The sequence below is a fragment of the Argiope bruennichi genome, chromosome 8, assembly GCF_947563725.1.
Source record: "Argiope bruennichi chromosome 8, qqArgBrue1.1, whole genome shotgun sequence".
Lineage (NCBI taxonomy): Eukaryota > Metazoa > Arthropoda > Arachnida > Araneae > Araneidae > Argiope > Argiope bruennichi.
In genome coordinates, this window is record NC_079158.1 from 112,410,142 (window position 1) to 112,435,750 (window position 25,609).

Here is a 25,609-nt window from a genome sequence, read left to right on the forward strand (position 1 = left end):
ACAAATTCTTTATGCAATGAGCGTTTATTCTTTCATATTCTATCATAAACAATTAAATCTTCTCTGGACAATGAAAAGTCATGAAAAAGTATCATTATCATCTTTAATAAAGATATGGCATCACTGCAAGGTTTTGAGCTCAGAGCATACTCTGTTTTTTGAAAAGTGAAAATGATCTTTTCAAAAGCTTCATTAGGGTTGCTGTTAGCAATATTCATCAGCTTATTGCAGATTTTATAATAATGAAATACCAAACATACCCATGAACTTGAAAGAAAGCTAACCTTGTTTATTGTTACTATGATCATTTTGGTGACATTAGGCTTAGGATATAAAGAAATAATAATGCAAACTCGGTGACACGCACTCACGCTTGGTGCAAAATCCCTCTCAACTTTCCCTAATTTTTCCAGATTGATAAAATTCCTTCACTTTTTCCAGAAATCCAAGATTTCCTGGTTTTGTTGCTACCCTGCCAAGCCTAACTTAAAAATAATGTTATTAATAAAAAAAATTTAATAAAAGGATGATTGGGAAGATATAAAAACAGAAGAACTCAGAAAATATTAATGAACAGAAGTAACAACAAATTGGGAATCACTGGTTTAGAACATTTTACCTGCTCACGGAAGGCTGGAGCCTCATCTTCAAATCCAATGAATTTGAAAAATTCTTCAACATTTTCAATGCTCCATTTTCTAGCAACAGGTACTGTAGTAGGGTACTCTTCCAACCTATGCAAATTACAGACAGTTAAATAAATGGTTGGATAAAATTCACATAAAATTATAGAGGTATAAACAGTTACTATAAAATATATTAATAAAAAAATGTATATAACACAAAGAATGGTAACTTCTTATCAGAAATAGGAATTTCAAACATTTATCTAAAAAACTGAAATAGAAAGACCCTCATTCAATTATATTTTACCAATGGACCCATTTAAATAAATTGCCATTCAGCTCATGAAATATATATTCCAAAAAAATTTTTAAAAATTTCACAAACATATTAAGATTAAACAAATTTGTTTAATTATTAATTTTATCAATGCAAATATTTACTAAATTAAAATTTAATTTTGAAGAGTAATAAATGATTACAAAATTTCAGAATAAGCAACACTTTTCTTCCCACCAAAAGCACATGACAAATAACCTTCCTCTTAATTGGTAATATTATTTCAAAAAATCAAGCAATTATTAAAATGAAATTCATTTATATTTTTTACTAACAAAAACATTGAACTAATTTTTTTTGTGTGTTTATATGTAAAAAAAACTTTGATAAAATAAAAAAAATATTAAGGGGCTCACCAACCCCCAGGAACTGCTAATGCAGTTCCTCTTGCATTGCTTCGTTCACTCGCCGTCTACTAAACCACTTTAATCTAGCCATAGATATATTCAGATTCAATTTATTCCAATAAAAAGTCAGAAATATATCATGATTCCAGGTTTTAATTTCTAATTGTCAACATATTTCGGGACATATTCTATTCCCTAACATGTCCTTTTCTGTTTTCTGCCTTAGATTGTTGATAGTGATTTTTTTAAATTCTGTTTCTATGATATAGTTCCCAAATTTAAAAAATTGTGAAAAAAGCGTTTTTTTTTTTTTTTTTTTTTTTTTTGCATAAGACATGCTTGCTGAAAAGTATTGCATACAATTCCATCAACAGTTTTTAAATCCTCATAACTTACAGCTCTCAATTTTCTTAAAAGTAACAAACGCAAATAATATTTTTCTGAATGTTGAATGACAAAAATGCATTTAATTTGAGCTCTCAAAATAACATAAAAGATATAAATATCGTTATGAATTTTTGAAATTTCATGACTGAAATCTCTAAACATCTTACACTGCTTTTAGAGACAAGTAAATTAAATGTTATTTGATTTGCATTAGAATTGTCTTCATGTTAATTAAAAGTAAATCATATTTTTTTTACCAATTTTTTTCAAATGAGAAACCTAGTGCAGTAAATTTTAAAGCAAATATTTACTGTGATATCTAAAATCACCGATTCATTTTTCTGAAAATTTTTTCATCAAGAAACAAATAATACTGAGACTACTTGCACATACTATCACTGATAGACCACACACAGTTATGTAGTACATGTTCCCTCTGACTACAGTGGAACTTAAAATACTTAATTTTTTAAATAATGGTGCAATTACTACATCCTACTTTCAATCAGATTATCAAATTTTAGAAATTTTGTCTTATTCATTGTAATAATAGTAAAAAATAGTTTAAATTTAATTTTTTTTATTATTAAACTTTATGATAAGCTAGTTGCTCAGGATTAAATTCTTTTCATGTATAATATTTAATGTAAAAACTTCATACAAAATTTTATAACATACAAAATCCATTTTATCATCTGAAATATTTATCAGCTGCTTTTAATTAAAGTTTTAATAGAATCAGATATTTTTAAAGAAACTTATAATAGATAAATTTTCCGTAAGTTATTAATATTTGTTATTAGCACAGCAAATTTTGTTAATGTATGGTGAAGTACAAGAATTGTTGTCTTCATTTAAGTGATTAACCTAAAAAATTTAATTTTAAACATGATTAAACCACTATTATAATACAATAAAAACATTGTCAGATGTATTTAAATAAAAGAGAAATTTTAAAAAATGGCAGATTAGAAATTCAAAGTGTAAAAAACATATATTTTTTTTCATTTCCAATTAACACAATATTTAATTAATTTCAGCATGAAAATATGCTGTATTTTATCTTGTGCCTTATGTAATAAGTGTGCAAAATGAGAATTAATTCGGTATTGCTGTTTAGAAGGAGATATGAACATACCTATGCAGTCACAATAATTTATTTATATTAAAATATATTAGTTTGCACATATTTGCAATAAAAATTAAACTAATATTTAAAAAAAAAAACACCTCAAGAAATAATTGAGATTGCATTTACTGAATCAGGGTTTTCTTATCCTTCCTTTTGAATTTATTTTTTTTAATCAATAAATTTTTAAGGCAGTAATATTTTTTTAAAAATTTGTAACTCTTTAAAAGTCAGTGTAAATTAAATAATCAGCTTGAAATTTTGTTCTCAATAATAATAATAATAATAATAATAATAAACCTTAATACTCACGTTTTCTGAAATGGATTTGGTAAATAAGCCCCATTTTCAGATTTGTTATCTGTTGCTGAAATATAAAATATTTTTTCAATTTAATAAAATTAAAAAAAAACATTTTTATTAAAACAGAAAAAAACTGCTTTATTTCCACAAATTATCACAATCTAATCAGCATTATTCAGAAAAATTCAAGACACACATTTTCAGTTCTAAAAAAACATTGCAATATCAGAAAATATAACTAAACTGTAGACAGTCATATAAATAATGTAATAATTGGAGAAGTAAATTTTGTTCAGCTCACTTTAGAAAGGGAATATTACTTTTCATCAAACTGCTTTTAAAAACTTTCATGCCCATAGGAGTTTGCTTTCAGGTTTTATGAAATTTTTTGTTATATTGTGTAAGTTGATTAAGCATTTCAGAGAGAGAGAGAAGTGCAATTTTTTATCATAGTGACAAAAATATTCCAAAAAATTTCTGTTTTTGAATTTTGCAAAAAAGTACATTTCTTAATAAATGTATCTGAAGGTATTTAAGAGAATATCTATGGGATGTATGAAAAAAATTAATGGAAGCTAATCTGACAAAATTTCAAAATTGAAATTAGAAATGGTACATATTTATAACTAAGCCTTTAAAAATAATTAATAGATTCATATGATGAAAACAAAATTTTTCTCGGCATATCTTTTGTTAATGCTCCTAAATTATCCATTATGTTTTATTTAGAGGGGAAAAAAATTGCCTATTCCGTTCTGTAAGTATCACCAATTAAACAAAACAAAATAAAATTCAAACATTATCTGCTCATCTGTAGCTTTTGCAAAACTACCCTACCATTCCTAATTTTTTAAAATTTACTTAAGTTTTCTCATGGGATTCAAATTTAACATCAACAATCCAATGCAACTTTCAGAATTTGATTAAGAGTAATAAAAAAAAATCACGGCCCATCCACTGCTGAGAAAAATGCTGAGATCAACTGAACTTCCATACATTCATTACCGCAGCACAAGTCCACTTTCTTTCAACCATAAGCTGAAGGAAATGGTTAAAATCACTAATTTGAATTCTGATACTTTTCTGCTAATGCTAACATTCATTCTAAGATTTGTCAATGAGAGTATTTCATAAAATTTGGCAATTTCTGAATAACAGAAAAATAAGATGTATACAGCTCAAGAATTGTCACAACAACATCTATAATAATTAGAATACTTTTTTTCATATTTAGAATTTTGATACTAATTTCATAAATATATATTATACTAAGACTAATGCAAGGGTTTAAAAAAATATAATTTTTTTTATAGCATCATTAAAAAATATTTCATAGGAATATCACCCAATAAAGCTATAAATAGCTGTACCCTTGTTCCAATTATCAAACTTCTTCTGTGCTCAATATTAAAATTAAAATGCTATTAAATAAAACTTCCCATGAAAAATTACATCAAAATATTTTATAAAAATAATCGTTTCTCATTTTTGGTATGGCTGAATTTGAATAGGCAATTTCTTATATCATCCACTTTTCAATTTATTTTAAATTTTTTGATGCACCAAAAGCAGAAGTTTCAATTTGAATATCAAAAACTTTTGGCAGCATCTTATTTATTTTTAAAAAAATACTCATTAAATTATAAAACATTATGATGTTATATAGTTTGTCACTCACTAACTTGGTTAGTCTTGTTGCTGTGGTTTCGGGCAATATATTATGAAGTAAGTAAAAATTCAGTGGAAGAGACTCAAAAAAATTATCTAAAAGTTAGAATTTTAGTATATTGTTTTAAATGATATAAAAATGGGCACAAATTTGGTATTAATTAATTTACCGTGAAATGTATGTGCAGGGATTGATATTTCCTTATGATTGATTATGAAGTACTTTTGGTGATAGGCATTGACTTTGGGTTTAATACCACCAAATATCCATCAGATATTGCACACATTAAATCTGCAGCTACGGTGTCAACATTGTCATTTGACAATGTTTCAAAATTATAATATACGTTCCAAAATATCTCATATCTTGCATTAAAATTATGATACTAACATAACTAAACTTAATTAAACCTTATCCATATGATCCAACCAACAAGCATGTTAATAGATATTTAAAATTTCATATATCTTCATCAATTATACATGGAAAAAATATTAATAAAAATTAGAATTACCACTTAATTTCGTTTTTGATTTTCCCATTTTGTCTTTATCAACAGCAGTATCACAGGAAGAACAAAGCCAAATACCTGCAAATCAGATTTAGAATAAAATAAATGTACATGTTTTTGCTGTAGAAAAACAGATTAATCAATATTTATAAGAGCTCATTAAAATCTGTTCAAGATGTAAAAATACAAAATACAATGGGGGGAAAAAAACTCGTATCATTGCATCTTATCTTAATGATATTCATTGGAAGAATGATGAATTTTGGTCTTGTAAGATAATTAGACAGCATAACATGTTTAATTTTTAAGATGTGAATTGAATAGCAAAATAACAGTATGATTAGTATTATTCATTATTTCAATTATAACTATTATTGTAAACCAAAATTTACCTTACATAAACTAAATTGCATAAAATATAAAAGCAAATTATAACGGTTATAAATGTATTTGGTATGATTTTTTCATGCAAAAGTGAAGAAAAGTTACACAACAAATGAAAAATAAAATACTTGCATGAAAGAAATATTAAGATTTATTTAATAAAAATTTATATGCAAAATTTACTGCAAAGAAATATTTCTTGGAATCTAGTCTTCTAGATTACAAATTGAGAAACTAGCAATCCCTCTTCTTTAATGGCATAGTTTAATGTTTAAGTAGTAAACAAAGTAGTTGCACTACTGACTTCTTTTTGATGCTACCAATGTCACTGTTTAACATATATGTTATACATATGGCATATGTATAACAAATATGTTATATATATGCATTCTCTCTAATTTGATATAATATAGAATCTGACACCTGTTGATTTATGAAGAATGTCAAACTATAGCGAATCATACAGACATCACTGAATTATGTGATATTTGTTTGTGTACAAATGGAGTAAACACTATGTGAAAGTGAAAAATATTATATCAAATTACTGAGTAGAATGATTAACTCTTTCAGTACATGATTTGTAAATAATCAAATCATGTACTGAAAAAGTGAGGGTTTCAATACTTTTTGGGATTCCAGCCTTTTTTTTTTTTTTTTTTTTGTATGATATCTAAAGGTTTATACGAAAGAAATAAAGAAAAAATTAAAAGGATGGGTATTGATTCACTGTATTAAGTATCAGAAAACATGCCTGAGCAGATAACCCATCCTGAAATCACCAACAAATTGGGAAAAAAAAGTTCTCAAAACTGTTTATTTAAAAACTAACTAAAATTAAAGTAGTATACATGGTTTAAAAAGTTTACCTAAATGGCTTAAACAAGTGAAATTTGTACTGTAAGCAATAATAAAAAAAATGTGATCTAGATATAGACAATACTAATGACTTAATTTGTAAATATGTTTGAAAATGCTTAAAAAACATACAATACCAATGTAAACTGAAGAAAATCTTGCAATGGAGATATCAGTTTAAAAACAAAACACAGGCATAGATATTTTAGGGTGCAAAAATCACATTTGAAACATCACAAAAACGCAGTTTCTTTTAATAAACGTGACTTAATTAAACTGAAACCAAGAAGACTAGAAGCAACGAAAAATTTACTTGAAACGAAAGCGAAATCTGAAAATAACGAACTAAACGGCGGATTCGGATTCATTCGAATGATCAGATCCGGATCCATTAATGAAAACTTGAGCATTTGTTACAGATATATAACTATGTAAAGGGTAGGAGTTCACACTTAAGTAACTTTTGAAAGTTATCGGATTGGACCGATACAAAATATCCAACGTTGAAAATTAGATAACTGATTCCATCGTAATATAAACATTCTTTAAACGACATTTAATAATTTTTTAACCTCGATAGAAAAAGAAATGTAATGTAATGAAATAAAAGACTTTTTCTTTTCTGCAAGAAAAATTATGGAAATAACATTATCTTTTTTCTTTGCCCTCAATATGATGGGAGTAAGCGTTAATATGTATATTATTGTTTATTTAATTAATATAATTACTTAAATATTGACTTACATACTTATTTTAATTTACTTTAGCAATCTAGAACTAATTTACTATTACTTAAAATCTATTAACTAATTTACTTATTAAATCAATATAAAATTTAAGTCATTGATTTCGTCATCGATTGTTAAACATTTTCTTGCATACTGAGAAAAATGACCAAATCAAATATTTTAGATAAAATATTAAGAAATCATATTTATAAATGTAGTACTTGTATGTCACCAAGAGCTCCGACTGTAGATTGAACCATAAAATAAATGAATCGGAAAATGCTCACAATGTTTTTGCCTTTTCCTTCAACAATTACTTTGCAAAAATTTTTGATAAATAAGTCTAAATGAAACAAAGTTATGACTACATGCTGATCATTTCTCAGAGGGCTGGGGTAATAACCAAAGATGTACCTATATAAAATGACACCAGTGCATAAATAATGAAATTAAAATGACGCCAGTGCATAAATAATGAAATAACATATCACCTAAATTATTACAAAAAAAAAAGCGATTTTAAGTGAGAACATTTTTATTTTGTAGTATAATTTTGATTACTCTGAGAGTTGGATTTTTAAACCATAGATGATCACAAGAAATACATTTAGTATGAATCGAACCATTCGAAATATTTTGAAAAAAAAAATAACACATTAATCTGTATACTGCAATCTTTCTACAGAGATGTTTTTAATTAATAAAGATTAATTAGAGTGAAAACTAGATGGTTGTAATATTGAACCTAAAATCAAATCTTTTTTTAAATCTGAAATTTTTCACACTATTTAATATTTTCGAAACTTCTAATTCTTATGGTCGATAATTTTTCACGATCCATGATCTTTATATCTATATCTAGTCAATTTTTTTTTCTACATCACAATAAAGATTCCTTTTCTGAAAACCAAATCATGTTTTCATAAGAATATAAAAGAAAATTAAAAAGATAGCATATTTTCTTCCGTCAACGAATGCTGAGATCGAAATTACAATGAAACTTAAATTACAAAATTTAAATTATTTTTTACTATTATTTGCATTTATATACAACATATATTATTTGTATTTTGCAAATTTGCCTTCATTTCATCAATGAACTTCAGATTTACTTATTGGACATATTATATGCATATGATATATTTCCTCCAACTACCTTTTAAGGTAGGTAACAAACATCTTTTTTAGTTTTGAGTTCTAAATACAAATGTTTAACCTCTATTTCACATTGAGGAATCTATAATTTAGATTAGATTTGTTAAATATTACAACCAAATATTGTCAGAACATCTTCATTGTGTCAGAAAATCGCAAATCACACACAAAATCCAATAGTTACTCTTTCTGTTTTACTAGTTTAACAGCTACGAAGCCAGGCGAAAAAACTGGTCGCTGCAAGCGGATAGTTTACCATAAAAATCGGTAAACAAATGAATTAAAGATTTTTAAATGCAATTTTTTCTAATATAATATTTTTTTTTAATTTCTTGGTAAATATTTCATTTAAAGCATAATTTGAAACCATAAATTTGAAATTAAATTTAAAAAACTGATTCATCAATAATGAATTTTTGGTACTGATGCAATTGTCCATGAAAAATTCTTTTTTATAAGTACTGTAATTCTAGTCAAATAAAACTCATTTCTTTCTGGTGAACACCATTTTATTTTCGGGCGCATTTTTTGTGCCCCTTCAGGTAGACTGTTACAGATTAGGACACTTCTCATAATTGGTGCCACGTCTAAGTCACAGAATCGTTCTTACACACTAAACGTTAAGATATAATAACATTAACTTCTTACTCGACAGATACGCCATCTATCGGAGTGAAGCTCTAACATTCTGCCCACCTTGAAACCCCAGGGTTTCAAGAGATTACAATGTTCAATAACATAAACAATATTACAACTTTAACACAAATCTAGTAAAAAACAGACAAAAAACATAATTATCAATATCTTTAAGAACTGACAAATCAAAACTTACAAATTTCAAAATTAAATATTACAAATTAATTATGATCCATAGGCAATACATAAATTTTAGAAATGTCTCTTTTACAAGTACTTGACTACGTTTTAATCTTAACAACACGAATTTTCTTATCACCAAAATAAATTTTAACTATCCTACCCATAGCCCATTTATAACAAGGCAAATTGTGCTCTATTAATAATACTAAATCTCCTAATTTTACATTATTTTTGTCAAACATCCATTTAGATCTCTGTTTTGGCTTAAATAATTACGATGCCAAAATTGCCACATACATTGTACAAGTCTAGTTACCTTTTGCCATCTCATGAGATGACTCTCCTTTAAATTTGTTAAATCAGGCTCATTTAAAGAGGTTAAAGACCTATTTACTAAGAAATGTGCAGGAGTAAGGACTTCAAAATCATCCTCATTAGCTAGCTGACAAGGGACAAAGAGGTCGAGAATTCAAAATTTTCTCAATTTGCACAATTACCGTTAAGAACTCGTCGTAAGTTAAGTTTATTCCCTTAACAAGTCTTTTTAGATGGTATTTAAATGATTTTATAACTGCCTCCCAAAGACCTCTAAAGTGCGGAGATCTTGGTGGAATAAATTTCCACTCAATACCTTCTTCAGCTAAATAGCCTGTCAGCTTTTCATCTGGTTTTCTAACCATTTTTAATTTCTTTATTAGCTACTACAAAATTCTTAGCATTATCTGAAAACAGTTACGCACATTTACCTCTGCGAGCCGTGAATCTTTTTAAAGTCACTATAAAGGAATCAGAAGTCAAATCTGAAACAATTTCTATATGTACAGCTTTAAAACAAAAACATACAAAAATACAAATATAAATTTTCTGTAAAGCACCTTTACGCTGAGCCTTATTCTTAATATAAAACGGCCCACAGAAATCCACCCCAGCACAATTAAAAGCAAAATCTGGTGACACTCTTTCCTTGGGCAAATTGCCCATGATTTGAGAAGGTGCAATTGGTTGGGCTTTGAAACAAATGATACATTGATGAACGATTTTTCTACAGCTATTACGTCCATTTAAAGGCCAAAATTTTTCTCTAACAAGATAGAGTAAAGAAGAAGCACCAACATGTAAATATTTATTATGAAAATGTTCTATTATAATTAGAGTTAATCTATGTTCTTTTGGCAAAATTATCTGATGCTTTTTATTAAAACTAAAATTACTATTACCCAACGGTCCTCCGACTCTTAACAATTCTTTAGAATCCAAGAAGGGATTCAAAGTTTTCAAAGTTTTTATATTACTACCAGGAAGCACACAGTGGTGTTTTTGGAGACTACTGACGTCTTTAGCAAACTTGGATTTGGAAATTTTTAATTAAAAATGTCTCTGCATAGTTCAACTCCTCAGCATTCAATGGACCTGTTGTCTTCACTGCTCCTTTTAGGTTCTTGACAAAGCAGAAAACATAACTTAAAACACGAGCAATTTTACTATAATTGTTACTTATTTCTAATAGACACTCTAAAAAACTAGGATTATTACAAATGGAAAGATGAATCATAGGATCCTTATTCAGTTCTGAGTTCTTTGCAGTTCCTTTCACCTCAAGAAGATATTCACCATCTGCGACACCAGGATCGTCATTGAAGTTTGGCCAGCTACTCGATAAAAGAAAAGACGGTCCATTCCACCTAATGTCCAACTTTTGGATCTTTGAAGTAAAAACTCCTCGAGATATCAAGTTCGCAAGATTCTCAGCAGTATTTACATAATGCCCTTGGAAGTTCTTAGTACACTCTTGAATCCTAGAGCTCGATTAGCAACAAAAGTTTTCAACGATGTGGGTGGAGTTTTGATCCAAGAAAGCACCAAGGTAAAGTCTGAGTACAAATGTACTCCATGAATGTCTAGTTGCAATAATGACAGAACCTTAACTGTAAGCTTGGAAAGCAGATTCGCTGCACACAGCTCCAAACGTGGGATACTAATTTCTTTGATAGGAGCCACTTGAGATTTGCTGCCTAAGAGTGACACCTTTATCTCTCCAGGCCGAGCTTCAGAACATAACACATGACGTTCTGCATTTAAATTTTTCAATTGACTCAGTTCAGAACTAAATTTTTCCCACTCTATTTAAGTGTAAGGGAACTTCATCATCCCAATCAATTCTCAAAATCCACAACTTCTGCAAGAACATCTTATAAAAGGTCCTAAGAGACCTAAAGGGTCAAACAATCTGGATATGTCCGATAGCATTGATTTTTTTGTTGCAAGACTCACACAATTTTTTGAATACTAAAACTAAATGTATCCTTTTCAGGATTGAATTGTAATCCCAAAGTTTTTAAAGTTGCTGAGTTAGGGTTATCGAAATTGTATTCTCGGTCCGACGTTGGAACTTTTTGTAACAAAACAGGATTATTTGAGTTCCAAGTGTGAAGCTCCATACCAGCCGATTTTAACAAATGTATTAACTGGTCTTGTAGTTCAATGGCAGAAGATAAATCCTCGTCACCACTAAGTATATCGTCGACTAAAAATTCTTGCCAGCAGCAGCGGCTAAAGAATAATTGTCCTGCTCATCACAGCATATTTGTTTTAGTACTCTGGTCGCCAAGTAAGGAGCGCATTTGGTAACAGTGAGCAACTTAAATACACGTAATTTCTCTTCCTCTATATCCTTTCATAAAATACATTGTAAATCACACTGATCTGGATGTATCCAAATTTGACGATACATCTTTTTTTATATCGGCGGTGAAAACTATAGAATGTTTTCGAAACCTCAACAAAATAGCGAACAAATCATCTTGGACAACAGATCCTGAATAGAAATTATCATTAAGCGACTGTCCAGATGACGTTGCCTCTGATGCGTTAAAAACAACGCGTAATTTTGTAGTACTACTTTCTGACCTAAAAACGCCATGGTGAGGTATAATATACCTTGGAGTTTCGCAAGTTGTCTGCATATGTCCCAAATTCTTATACTCAGTTAAAAATTCCCTGCATAGTTTCATATACTCTGGTTCTCCCCTCAAACGTTGCCAAAGTGATTTAAATCTTTTAGTAGCAATGTGTTTTGACTCGCCGAAACATGGGGGGTCTATTTTAAACGGCATTTTAACGACATAGCTTCCATCGTCATTTCTGAAATGTGTTTTCATGAAATGATCTTCACATATTAAACTATCATTTTGTAAGTTATCCCCCTCAACAACTTCAATTTCCCAAAACTTCCATCCAAATCTTCTATTATCAATCCACAATGAACACTAGTTTCGTTTTCGATTGGAAAACTTTTGGTAGCAACAAATCCAAACACAACCTGATCTAAGTTCATAGAATATTTGGGCACCTAATAAAATATCCACCTCTCTAGGTTCATTGAATCTCACATCCGCTAAATTGAAACTATCTAATTCTAGCGTATCAATGTCAAATTGTTGGAGGGGATACAATCTGTTATATGCCAATAGCTCAATTCCCTTTTCAAAGTTTCCACTAACGTTCGAAATTTTCGTTTTTACGATCCAGTTAATAACAGAAGATAATTGATTTAGTCCAGAAACCACGATGTTTCGTTTTTCTTTTTTCAAATTCAATTTATCGGCTAACCGTTTTGAAATGAAATGACTCATACTACCGACATCCAGTAACGCTCGTGCATTCGTAAACATTCCTACATTATTCTGAATCATCACATTTGCAGTAGTTAAAACCCTTTTGTTTACATTTAAGTTGGTAGCAGTGAATGAATGCGTACTGTTCGCAGGTGACTCATATTTTTTCGGAAACCATGAGTTCACAAACTTTCTTGAAATCATTTAATTGACAATAGTAATCAAAAGCTGCACTAAGTCGCAATGCAAACTGGATATAGCTTTCGTTTGGATGTTTTTTCGCTTTACGGAAATTATTTAAAACTTCTTGTGGGGTGGATTGAAATTCTTTTAACACTAATTCCTTTAATTTGTCGTACATATACAATTCATCCTCATTTAAATATATCATTAAATTCGCAACTTTTACGCCTAAGATATTTAATAGGATCTCTGACTTGAATTGTTCTGGGACATTTTTGGTTTTGAAAGCTCTTTCAAGCGATTGGAAAAATAAATTATACGACTCTGCTCGTGTAGGAACTGGTGTAGTTAAAGTTTTGACACTTTTTATCAAACTTTCTAAACTAAAATTTGAATCGGAATCGCTATTTGTCACATTAACCTTTTGTGTTTAATCTTTTTGTAAATTCGCAAGCTCAAGTTGTTTTTCTAATTGCACGAGTTTAAGTTTTTCCAATTCTAGTTTCTGTGCTTCATTTTTCTCATAATCTTTTTTCTTTTCAATTATTGACTCAACCACAGTTTTTACGAATTCATAATTATCTTTTATAGATCTTGCTCTTTTCAATTAAATCTTTAATAGTAATTAGTTTGGCACCCGAAGGAATATCAATTTCTAGTTCCTCGGCAACTTCAATTAATTCACTCTTCTTAAGTTTTGAAAACATTTTGAAAAGAGAACTCTGAATATAAGCAACTCATAAAAACGAAACTAATACACAAATTTGGAAAAAAAAAAAAAAAAAGTGTACTCACAGTTCCCTTGAACCTAAAATGGACACAATAATCCAATCATAGGAATTTACACTTTATATCCATTGGAGATCACTCTAACGATTCAGAAATCACTGAGAACAATATCAAGTAAACACATGCGGCATAAACGACACTTGCCAACTTTTTCTCAAAACTCTCGATGGTTCAATACTGCGTAGTGGACAGACCACTTAATGTAATTATCTCCAAATAAAACTTATTTCTTTCTGGTGAACACTATTTTATTTTCCGGCACATTTTTTGTGCCCCTTCAGGTAGACTGTTACAGATTAGGATACCTCTCACAATTGATGCTACGTCTAGATCACAGAATCGTTCTTACACACTAAACGTTAAGATATAACAACATTAACTTCTTACTCGACAGACACGCCATCTATCGGCGTGAAGCTGCAACAAGTATTATCTTTAATGTTATCTATGCTTTCTTATAATGCTATCTTTTTCATAAGTACATATGGCTACGGAAAAATTTAAAATCCCATATTCTAAAGAATCCCTAAATACTTTTGGAAAATGTATAAAATGATAAAATATTTCCTAGATATTGTATAAAACGCCAAATAAGAAACCGACGAAATGTAAAATACATCGTTGATTCGATTTCATTCTTCCAATTTCCTCTACGCATTCTGAATAAAAAATTTTAATGCCATTCTTTTTTTCGACTTTTATACAAAAACCTTATAAGGACCTTCTTTATATACTTTACTGAAATAGATTCAGAAATTCTATCAAACGCATACTATGTCTAAGGTAAGTAAGTAACAGATTAAAATATTTCTCAGTCAATATCCCACTTCGCAGCACGTACACAAAACCCTACATTTTGTGTTCCCATGCAGTGAAAATTACAAGAACCCTCTTGCAAGAACGGGCCCATTTCATGTTACCTTCGACATATATCATCGTACTCAAAAAGTTGATTCATTTTAGTTTTTCTATTTTAGTAATTTTGTGAAGAAATTTATTTAATTATTTATATGCATATCAAGAAAAAAATTACTAAAATATCAAAATTCTTGAGAAATTAATCAAATTATTAAAGAATTTCTTTAAATAAAAGTATTTAATTATCATGATAGATTACAAGGAAATAAAAATGAAATATAACATAACATAGGAAGTTAAGTGAATAGTTAGTATTGTAATTTTTAATTCAGAATTGTCAGGAACATATTATTATGCCTTAATTTAACTAATAAATGAAATTCAATATATATATATACAGTACACTCACGATTATCCGCGGAATTGGGTGGCGCGGCCGCCGCAGATAACAAAAATCGCGGATGATCCGAAAAAAAGCTAAAAACGGGTATTGCAAAAGAGAAAACAGTCATTTCAGCTTTGAAAAATCGTTTTATGTACAATAAAACGTAAAATAAACAGCAGGAAATGTTTAACTAACGCTTAATATTTTAGTATATCACTCAAAACTAACCTAAAATGCATTTTGTTAATGAAAACAGAAAAGTGCTTAGTATTTACGAGAGGCGTCAAGGATACACAGAAAAATTAATACATATGTACTGTTTTAATACTGTAATGTATTATGTAATTACAAAAGCATAACTGTAAAACTGCACCTTTTCGAAACAATCAGTCAAAAAAAAAAAAAAAAAAAAAAAACTTTGTGCGGCAGGCGCGGATAATCCGCACCGCGGATAACCCGCCCGCGGATAATCGAGAGTCTACTGTATATTGAATACCAGCCGCCTTTGGCGATCAGCCGGATCGCCAATCTTAATGTTCGTTTAAATTTTATTAATTAAATAGGTTGAACCGGAGTTTAACCCCCTTCTTCGCCAAGTTGCGATAATGCGCCAAAGCTGGCAATCTTTATTATGCACTATAATTGAACATCTGCACATAATACAATTTAATTACAAAAGCATGCAACTAAACTAAAAATAATTTAAATCATTGAAAACAGGTTAAAAAAAAACTACTTAAAAAACGATGTCCTTAAAACTATAAGCATATACAAAAAATATATAACTAACATAAATACAATTTACTTACAAAAGCATGCAATAACCTAAAAATAATTTAAATCATCCGTTGATAATGGTTGCCATGGCAACAATCAGAACATAATGCGCATGCGTTAATTTCCTTCACCACTTACGGTAAGGCAAATGCATGAATTTTTCTACGCCAGTTGGGGTAATGCTATGCAGATTATACATTTTTAATTTCCTTTATTCTGTGTTATTTTAATTCAAAAGTACTTCAGAATGAATCTGAAACATGGATTAATTAACAATGTTTAATTTTAAATGCATAAAACATTAAGAAAATAAACAGAATCGGTTGAAATAATCCGCCGAAGAATATTAACCCTAGCCTCATTACTGTTGGGAGAAAAAAAAAACTGAAGCCTTACTCATTTGGCGATGGGGAAAATAGAAGATTTTTTTGGCGGTGGGGAATATGGAGGATTTTTTTGGCGGGAAAGTTAGTTTTTAATTAATAATTAAAATTCTAATTAAAATTTCAAAAAAAGGGACCCCAGGTGCACATTCCCGACCTCTAAGGTATACATGTACCAAATTTGGTAGCTGTATGTCAAATGGCCTGGCCTGTAGAGCGCCAACACACACACATTGAGCTTTATTATAAGTATAAATTAATATTTTATAATTAATAGAATTTTTTTTTTTTTTTTTTTTTTTTTACAAATACATCAGTCTGGCAACTGGATAAATGACATTTTTTGATTGACCTGCCAAAGCCTTCACACACTCCAGTAGTCTTAAGCATTGGAAATCCGTTCCTGAACTGCTAATACAATTACTATAATTCTGAACAAGTCATAAATTAAAGCTTTGACCCTTCCTAGTTAATAGTATTCTCAAAAATAAACTAGCGTTTTGATCCTTTCTAACTTCCTGTTTCACCAAATAGAATTTTGAATAATAGTTCTTTCCCCCCGGGAATTCTTATATGGGTTGCCGCAATCTCAAAAAATATCAGCTGGTGGATGTATTTATTATATGGCGCCAGAACATTCATCAAATAAATCTAAATGTAATCGCGCCATTGTAATTCTATGATGTGGTTTTAGTTATTTAGGATCTACATCTAAAATCTATTTCTAGCTTTCAATGAATCGAAGATATCATAAAACATAGAATAACATTTATTGACGAATACGAACACAAAGAAAAATCGTTCTACGTTACATCGCTAATTAGACATTACAAATTCCGAATAGCTAAGTATATAAAAAAGAAACGTATCAAAGTTCAACAGAAACTGCGCATGCGCCGGTTTCCTGATGACTACAGCAAGAATAGAGGAAAGGCGTCTCTAAGCTATTTTTTTTTTTTGTACTAGGAACATCAGCTATTTTTTAAAAATATATTTTCTTTTAGTTGAATTACCAGCCAGAATGTTTTTAAAAAACTCAAGGTGAACTTGAACAGATGCTACAATTTTTTTTTGTCTGTTTTATTATTGTTATTATTCGGAAATATCCTTAGGCATTACGTCATAGACAATTACTATTTTAAATTTCGACATATTAAAAAAAAAGCAAATAGAATATTCATCATAATTCTTATTTATGTCGTTTCAAAAAAGACTTGTGAGAAATATTTTTTTTTAATTTACTAACTAATTTTTATCAGTGATTTTTTTTAAATATTTTCCTACATAAAGAATAAATATTGCAGTTATAAAAATTGCCAATCACTAGCAATTCAGCAACTATAAAAGAAAACAAACCAATAAAGGTTTGTAAAGCATAAAGCCTCAAATGCGGCTCTTTAAAAAACAAAATGTCTCAAATGCAGCTGCTGTTTAAAAAACAAAATAAAAGTACTAAAATTTAACTCTTACGAACATTCTTTGTGTCCTATCATTCTGAGAAGTTGAAAAAATTACAATTATCTTTTATGAATTGCACTCATAATCAATGATATAATGTATAGCAGATTATTTTTAATTCCGAGATTCTAAATTTTACAGTATTTCTTTTGAAGTTTTGGGGAAAAAGTACGGTGTTAAGTACAGTAGAAAAGAAAGTATTGCGTAAACTGTATAAGAAAAATTGCCATACTTCTCATTTTTACTCATGCCCCGACGAAACAACTACCTGCCACTGTACCATCGTGGTCACGTGATCTTCCTGAGATGGGCGTGGCCTTCTATTGCGCGCAATAGTTGGCCTCGTGTGAATGCTGCATAATTGCGGTTTTAAATTTTTTTTTCTTTATACCTTCTTTATAGTGCATACATTTTTTTCATGAAAATAATTTATTTTATTTTTTATAATATTTATAAATATATATTTTTATTCTCCTGGTTTCTTTAATTAGAATTTTTAATCATGCATTTTTAGCAAACTCTGTTTTTCAATACCAATAGAATTTTCTAAAAAAATTTATGATTAAGAATTCTACTTAATCGGTCCGGGAAGACGAGTACAAATTTCAGATATGGACGACAGAATCTACATTTGTGAACTCAGAGTACAACTGTTCACTGTGCACGTTCAAATTTGTCTTGCAGTGAACAAAACATCAATACAACAATGGAATCACGGTACACATTTGGAAAAACAAAATTGTCTAACTATGAATTTCCAAAGCAAAACTAGAAGGAATAGTCTCTCCGGAACTTCTCGTATACTCCCTAATACAAATATTATTACCCTTATCACTCGCTTAAAAATTGGGAGCCTTGAGAAAATTCGTAAAGCGTAACGCAAAACTAATAAATTCTACAAGCACTCAAATTTTTATTTTCAGGGTTCTACACAGCAAAATCTGTGTTTTGTAGTATAATAAAGCATTTTGGATGTCACTGAAATTAATGGCGGCATAAAACTACAATTTTAATTGTAAGATTGCAAACTAAATTTCATTTACACAAACCGTTACGTTTTTCAGTTATTGCATTCAGACTGACAGACTGCAGGAATGCATAAAAGAGTAGACACTCGCAAGGGACACCGGAATGAAGCCTTTTTGGTGCGTGGTTTAACACGCATTGCCAAATTTACTTTAAATTAAAGTATTAAAACATTTTTACTTAATAAAAACTGCCAGCCATTTAAATAACAAAAATAAATTTTAATTACAAATTAAATTAACAAATATAGAATATGATACATTGGCCGTAATTCCATCGACCAGCAGGAGACAGACGTTCTAAGCCAGCTGGCGAAGGCAGGAAGTGAATCACTCGTATCCGTTGGAGAGCAAAGTTCATCTCCAAAGGTATGATTGATGCTTATCGCCAGTTGGCGAAACAAACAGTCATTTATCGCCTGTTTGGCCGCTGCACCTTTCTTTTAATATTGCTATAAATTTTCCCCGTCTATAATAATACCTTGTTCACACATTCGAATTTAAGAGGACGAATCACTAGCGGCAAAATAAGGGAGAAACGATTACCAGCCCGGAATATAAAGAACTGCTAACAGTTCGGAATTACCCTCTGAGTATACTTATGCATTGAAAGCTAGAATTCCAGCTTTGGTTCTGTTTTGATTGGATTTCATCCGTCGGGCGAGGTCGTTACACAAAATGACCACTAGTTACTTTTCAAGCATCAAGGAAGATACATAAACTGTATCTAATTACTATCATCAAGCTGGTAGTCACTTTTGTCGTATTTTGCTGTTAAGATGTGATTTCACTTGTTAAAGGATAAACTTACAAAGATCCATTTTTTTTTTTTTTTTGCCATATTATTATTATTTTTTTTTTTTTTGCTTTCAATTCATTTAAAAAATAGGTTAAGTGTATTTCACAAGAATTTATTCCATGGTTGTAATGATATTTAAATCGTTACCATTGTTGTTAAAAATATTTCATTACTAGCCGCCTTTGGCGACCAGCCGGTTCGCCAATCTTAATGTTCGTTAAAATTTTAATAATTAAATATTTTATGCAATTCCAACTTTAATAGATTCTTCAGCAAAATATTTTAAAACTTCAAATTTTGATAGTCATATAATTCACTCATAATATTATAAAGGCCTTCAGTCATAACGTGATATGTATCTCTCTAATTTTCTGTTACCCCTCGTAGAATTTATGCTTTAAATTAAAGTGTAAAGGATTAATCTGCAATTAATATAATAATATTTTTTACTGAAACAAAGCATTTTTTTTAATAATATGATTACTGATAATAGAGTCACTGAGCGTTTAAACTTTATGGGCACTAAAGAATATCTTTCTTAATTTATATAATATCTCAAGAATTTGTCAACAAAATTTTCTCAGATTCATCATGAACAGATCGATTCATTAACAATGTTTCATTTTAAATGCATCAAACACTAAGAAAATAAAATGAATCGTTTAAAATAATCGGTCGAAAACAGGTTTAAAAAAACTACTTAAAAAACGATGTACTTAAAACTATAAGCATATATCAAAAAATACATAACTAACATAAATACAATTTAATTACAAAAGCATGCAATTAGCCTAAAAATAATTTAAATCATTGAAAACAGGTTAAAAAAACTACTTAAAAAACGATGTACTTAAAACTATAAGCATATACAAAAAAATATATAACTAACATAAATAAAATTTACTTACAAAAGCATACAACTAACCTAAAAGTAATTTAAATCGTCCGTTGTTAATGGTTGCCATGCCAACAATCAGAACACAGTGCGCATGCGCGAATTTTCTTCGCCTTTTACGGTAACGCAAATGCGTGAATTTTTCTACACCAGTTGGGGTAACGCTATGCAGATTATACATTTTTAATTTCCTTTATTCTGTGTTATTTTAATTCAAAAGTACTTCAGAATGAATCTGAAACATGGATTAATTAACAATGTTTAATTTTAAATGCATAAAACATTAAGAAAATAAAAAGAATCGTTTGAAATAATCCGCCGAAAAATCTTAACCCTAGCCTCATTACTGTTGGGAGAAAAAAAGAACTAAAGCCTAAATCATTTGGCGTTGGGGAAAATGGAAGATTATTTTGGCGGAAAAGTTGGCGTTGGGGAAAATGGAAGATTATTTTGGCGGGAAAGTTAGTTTTTAATAATTAATTAAAATTCTAATTAAAATTTCAAAAAAAGGGACCCCAGGTGCACAATCCCGACCTCTAAGGTATGCATGTACCAAATTTGGTAGCTGTATGTCAAATGACCTGGCCTTTAGAGCGCCAACACACACACACACACACACACACACACACACACACACACACACACACACACACACACACACACACACACACACATTGAGCTTTATTATAAGTATAGATATAGATGGATTTTTCTTCTATTGTTATATTGAAGTTATGAAGATACGATCTATTTTTTTTAAAAATTGAAATGGTTTTTACTTAAAGATGCTTGTTATAAAATTTTTGTTATTAAAATTAAAGTTTAATTCAATAAGCAAGCAGAGATGAAAAATTGTTATACTCATTTTAAAACAATACTACTATTTCCTATAATTTAATTGGATGTGTTCTTATAGAATCAAAACAGCATTTTATTGTAGTGCGCTGATTATTTTTTAAGATAAGAGAAATTTTTATTAAATAATTCTCTAATATTTAATAACTAAATTATTTCACTTTTTGTCATTATATTTTTAATGAATATGTTTAATTTCAGCAAGAAAGTTACTGTATTAGTTGAATTTTAATTGTTTGCATTTCAAATTAAAGAACAAATTTTAAATAAAATATTAGAAAATTAGGAGATGATTGTCCAATAATAGTTTAAGTCTTCTAAAGTAGTACAAATTGCATGCCTATCAAAATTAGAATAAAGTTATTAATAGCAAATTACATAAAATGGTTAAACAAAATATTGAGTAACCACAAATAACAGAAAATTATTTATCACCAAAAGCAACAAGTTTATCTTTTTTCCCCCTTAAATCTCTATTTTATTCAAATTTTCTTTGGATCATCTTTTTATTTTTATCTCTTTTTCATCTATACTAATAATAAAGACGAATGTCAGCGTCTTGGTACTCTAAACGTAAGACTGTTTTGTTTGTAACCTACAGCTACTAAATTTAGCACATAAATACCTTGAAAGGTAATTTTGTATGCTTCAGAGTCCTTTTTTTAAAAATTTTAATAAATTAAAAATTAAGCTAGATTTTAGAGGTTTTGTATAAATTTATAAAAACATTATTACAGAAAAAGAATTTTTATACTGATTCAAAATTCTAAAAATTATTTTTTTAATGATACTAACTTATTAATTGTGTATTGTTTTACTTAATTTTGGTAATTTTATTTTAAAGATTCATTCAAAGATTAAAAAAGATTAGCTTATTTTTAGCATTAGGTTACACTGTTGCCCTGAAATACAAACAGTTTTAATTATTTTCAGAAAATATTTGAACACAATTTTTTACCCATTGCTGAAAATTAAGGGAAAAGGACTTGTACCTATATAGCTTAGGAAAAAAAAAAAGGAAGTTATAGTACCACAAAATTTACATAAACTGGCCAATTATATGTTTATAAGTGCCATGATGTCATGAGACTGGTCTCTATTAGAAAGGTTCAAGTACAAAACAGACAAAAAAAAAAAAAAAAAAAACATAAAATTATTAAATTAACATGGCTTTAATATCTGACAATTTGATGCTTAAAAATAGTTTATTAATAGAATAATGGACTTGAAATTATGTTTAAGAGATTTAATAGAAATTAAATACAATTAGTATCCTTAGTGAAACAGCCTGCTGGTTTTTAGCCTGGTGGCTAGTTTTTAAAAGAAATTTTTAATTTCCCTAAAGCAAAAAAAAAAAAATCTTTTAATTTTAAACATTAAAATATCACATTACAATACAATATATTGTAGAGGTGTTATTTATTATTTCTGAATACATAACTTTGCCACCAAATAAAAAAAAAATACAATATTACATTGGTGTGAAAAATTCAAAAATTTTTGTAAACTTCATATAATTTACATATTTTAATAAAATCCAAAATCTAGCATTAAATTTCTGTCACCAAATCATCAAAATAGGATCAATAATGGCTCTACCATTAAGCATGCAAAGTTAGAATCTTCCTCCTTCTCAATATTATTTTAAAAACTTGTTTTTTCTTTTAAAATCTTATTAGTTATATAAATGTGCACTGAAAATTTGATGAACAATAAAAATGAAAATAACAATAATAATGATGATGAAGAAGAAGAAAGAACACAAAAAATGTGTCATAAAATTAGCAATACACATATCAGGAGATGCATGCCATTTTGATCTCAAAAGCATCAAAATTTGCTAATTTTGCATCGCTATATCACATCAGAAGTAAGTAGGTATTTATTTTTCCCTTAGAATTTCGTAGAAGCTTGCTGACAGGTTTTGAAGTTCAAGTTTAGAGCTCATCTAATTGTTTCCTCGTATCCAAGATTAAATTTGCCCTCTCAGTTTTTTTTTTTTTTTTTGTTCACTTTCCTTCATTTGCTAATTTATAGTTTCAAGTCAGATTTTATATTTCCCAAACATAAACATATTTCATTTAGTACATATTCATTTCTATTTTAAAGATATGTTATCTATATATATATATTTTAAAGAAATAAAGATATAATATTTTCGAAACACAATTCAGAGGATCAAAATCAAAATATGTAAATTTTGGGCAACTGAAAGGTAAATTATTTTATTTAAAAATGCATTTCAATTATATATATATATATATATATATATATATATATTGCATTATTGTACATTTTACAGCTGACAAGCTGTGATTTGAAAGGGTTAAATAGCATTAATCTTATAATACATAATGTAGTCATTTGGCTACATGTCTTTATTTCCATTAATAAGCTAGACACGATTTTCCAAAGGACAATATTAAGTGTTTGGAAATTATCTGATAAATATTTGTAGAAAAGGCCGATATATGACAATAATGGTGCAAGAATTAGATTTAAATTGGAAACTTGGGAAAATATTCCATAATTAAAAATACTATATATATATATATATATATATATATATATTGCAGTGTAAAATATATATATATATATATGTAAAAAGCGGCTTTTAATTTTATTGCAGAATTTTTATAATGTGATTTGTGTTGATGGAATATTATTTAATTCATAATAGAGCTATTTAAATTTTTTTTTAAACATTTCATAAAAAGAATAATTAAAATGCTTTAAAAACAATTTTCAAAATTATTTGCAGTTATTTAAACATTATTTTTTTTTGTAAAAAAATTAAAAAAAGTAATGCATGTTGTAATTTTCTAGGGTTAAATAAAATGATATAATAAAATATTAGGAAATATACAAAAAATAATAAGGAAAATACAAATACATATATTTTTAAATACCTGTCGGCTTGGTTGTAATGGCCGGATTATGACAATTCATATGAAAAGCATTGAAGCAAGTGTAACAAGTAAGCAAATCAGTCTGTAATGAAAAATAAATAATGCCATACATGCTTCATTAAAAAACATTTGTGTCATAATTTTTGTGTGATATACAAATTTATTAATTTTCCTTTTTTTTCGTTCCAATTCTTAGTTGAAAAAATATGATATATCAGATATTAATAATAAACTAAGATACATTTTGCAGGTTTTTATAAAAATAAATAGTTAAATTAAAATATGCCAAACTAATTTCTAAGCCTGATTTACTTTTCAGCCAATACAGCAGCAGACTTTAATGAAATTTACTGTTTTGCTGAACAGATTAATTACAAATAACACAATTACCAATACCAACCAATAATTGTATTGGTATAATAATACCAACAGAATCATAATAATAATTATACCAATTATAATACAATTGGTATAATAATACCGATAAGTGTATATAATAATACCAAGTTTCTAAATGATACTTTTAAAATGCAACAAAACTTTCCATAATTAGTTTTTTTTTTATAAAAAATAAAAACTTAGTCCTATGAAATTGCAAACAAAAGCTATGAAGTGAATACTGGCTATATTTTTAAAGATCCATTCATCAGCTGTGTTAATTAAATTAATTTATATTAACCAAAGAATATGAAATTTCAAAGAGGATTTAATTGTTTAATTTTACCAACAATGATTTTACTAGACATGATTTACATTTTTTATTTTAAAACATATGGAAAATGTAAAATAAATACATTTTATTAATAGGTTTAATATCTGATCAAAAGCTTATACGTAAGCCATTTTTAAGAAGTTTTAAATTTAAAGACTATACATAGTATAAAACCTATATGTTTATTCTTCAATCTTTTTATCTTCTTTGGAGGACAATTTTGTTATCATTAGATTTAACACTTCCATGACATAAAAAAAAAAAGTTTTGTCTTGTCCGTGAATTGTCAGGTCTAAGTTACTATATTAAGTTTAGCAAAAAATTGAATTGAGAAACATACACATCTAATCCACAACGTCTGCATATTTTTTTTTTTTTTGCAACACTTTTTGATTATGGCATAAAACATTGGCTTCTTATAATCATTGATTTAATTGCCTTTACTGCAAAAAAAAAAAAAAAAAAGGCTAAATTCATACATTCAATGAACTCGGAGAAAATCAAAGTTTCTATGTTATGTGTTCGGATGAAAAATTCATCAGCCAACAGAATCAGAACTAGTTAAAAACCACACATCCTTTATCTGATGAGTTCACAAATTCAAGTCCTTATTATTTATAACATTCCCTTACCTAGAACAATAACATGATTGTAGCATAATTTATGGCTGAACAGCCCCAATTCTGATCTAGTCCTAAAAGTTTTATTGTTCAA

At 28.4% G+C, this 25,609-nt stretch overlaps 1 protein-coding gene across 1 annotated transcript in view; it reads right to left on the reverse strand.

The window, feature by feature from the left end:
• The window catches only part of LOC129981880 (histone acetyltransferase KAT6B-like), a 33,167-nt gene that overhangs the window by 2,395 nt on the left and 5,163 nt on the right, over positions 1-25,609 (reverse strand). Inside the window, exons 4-7 of the mRNA XM_056092919.1 lie at positions 24,184-24,265; positions 5,313-5,387; positions 3,139-3,193; positions 620-734 (exon numbers count right to left, since the gene is read on the reverse strand). Of these exons, the coding sequence (XP_055948894.1) occupies positions 620-734; positions 3,139-3,193; positions 5,313-5,387; positions 24,184-24,265 (327 nt within the window). The remainder of the gene's footprint in view (positions 1-619; positions 735-3,138; positions 3,194-5,312; positions 5,388-24,183; positions 24,266-25,609) is intronic.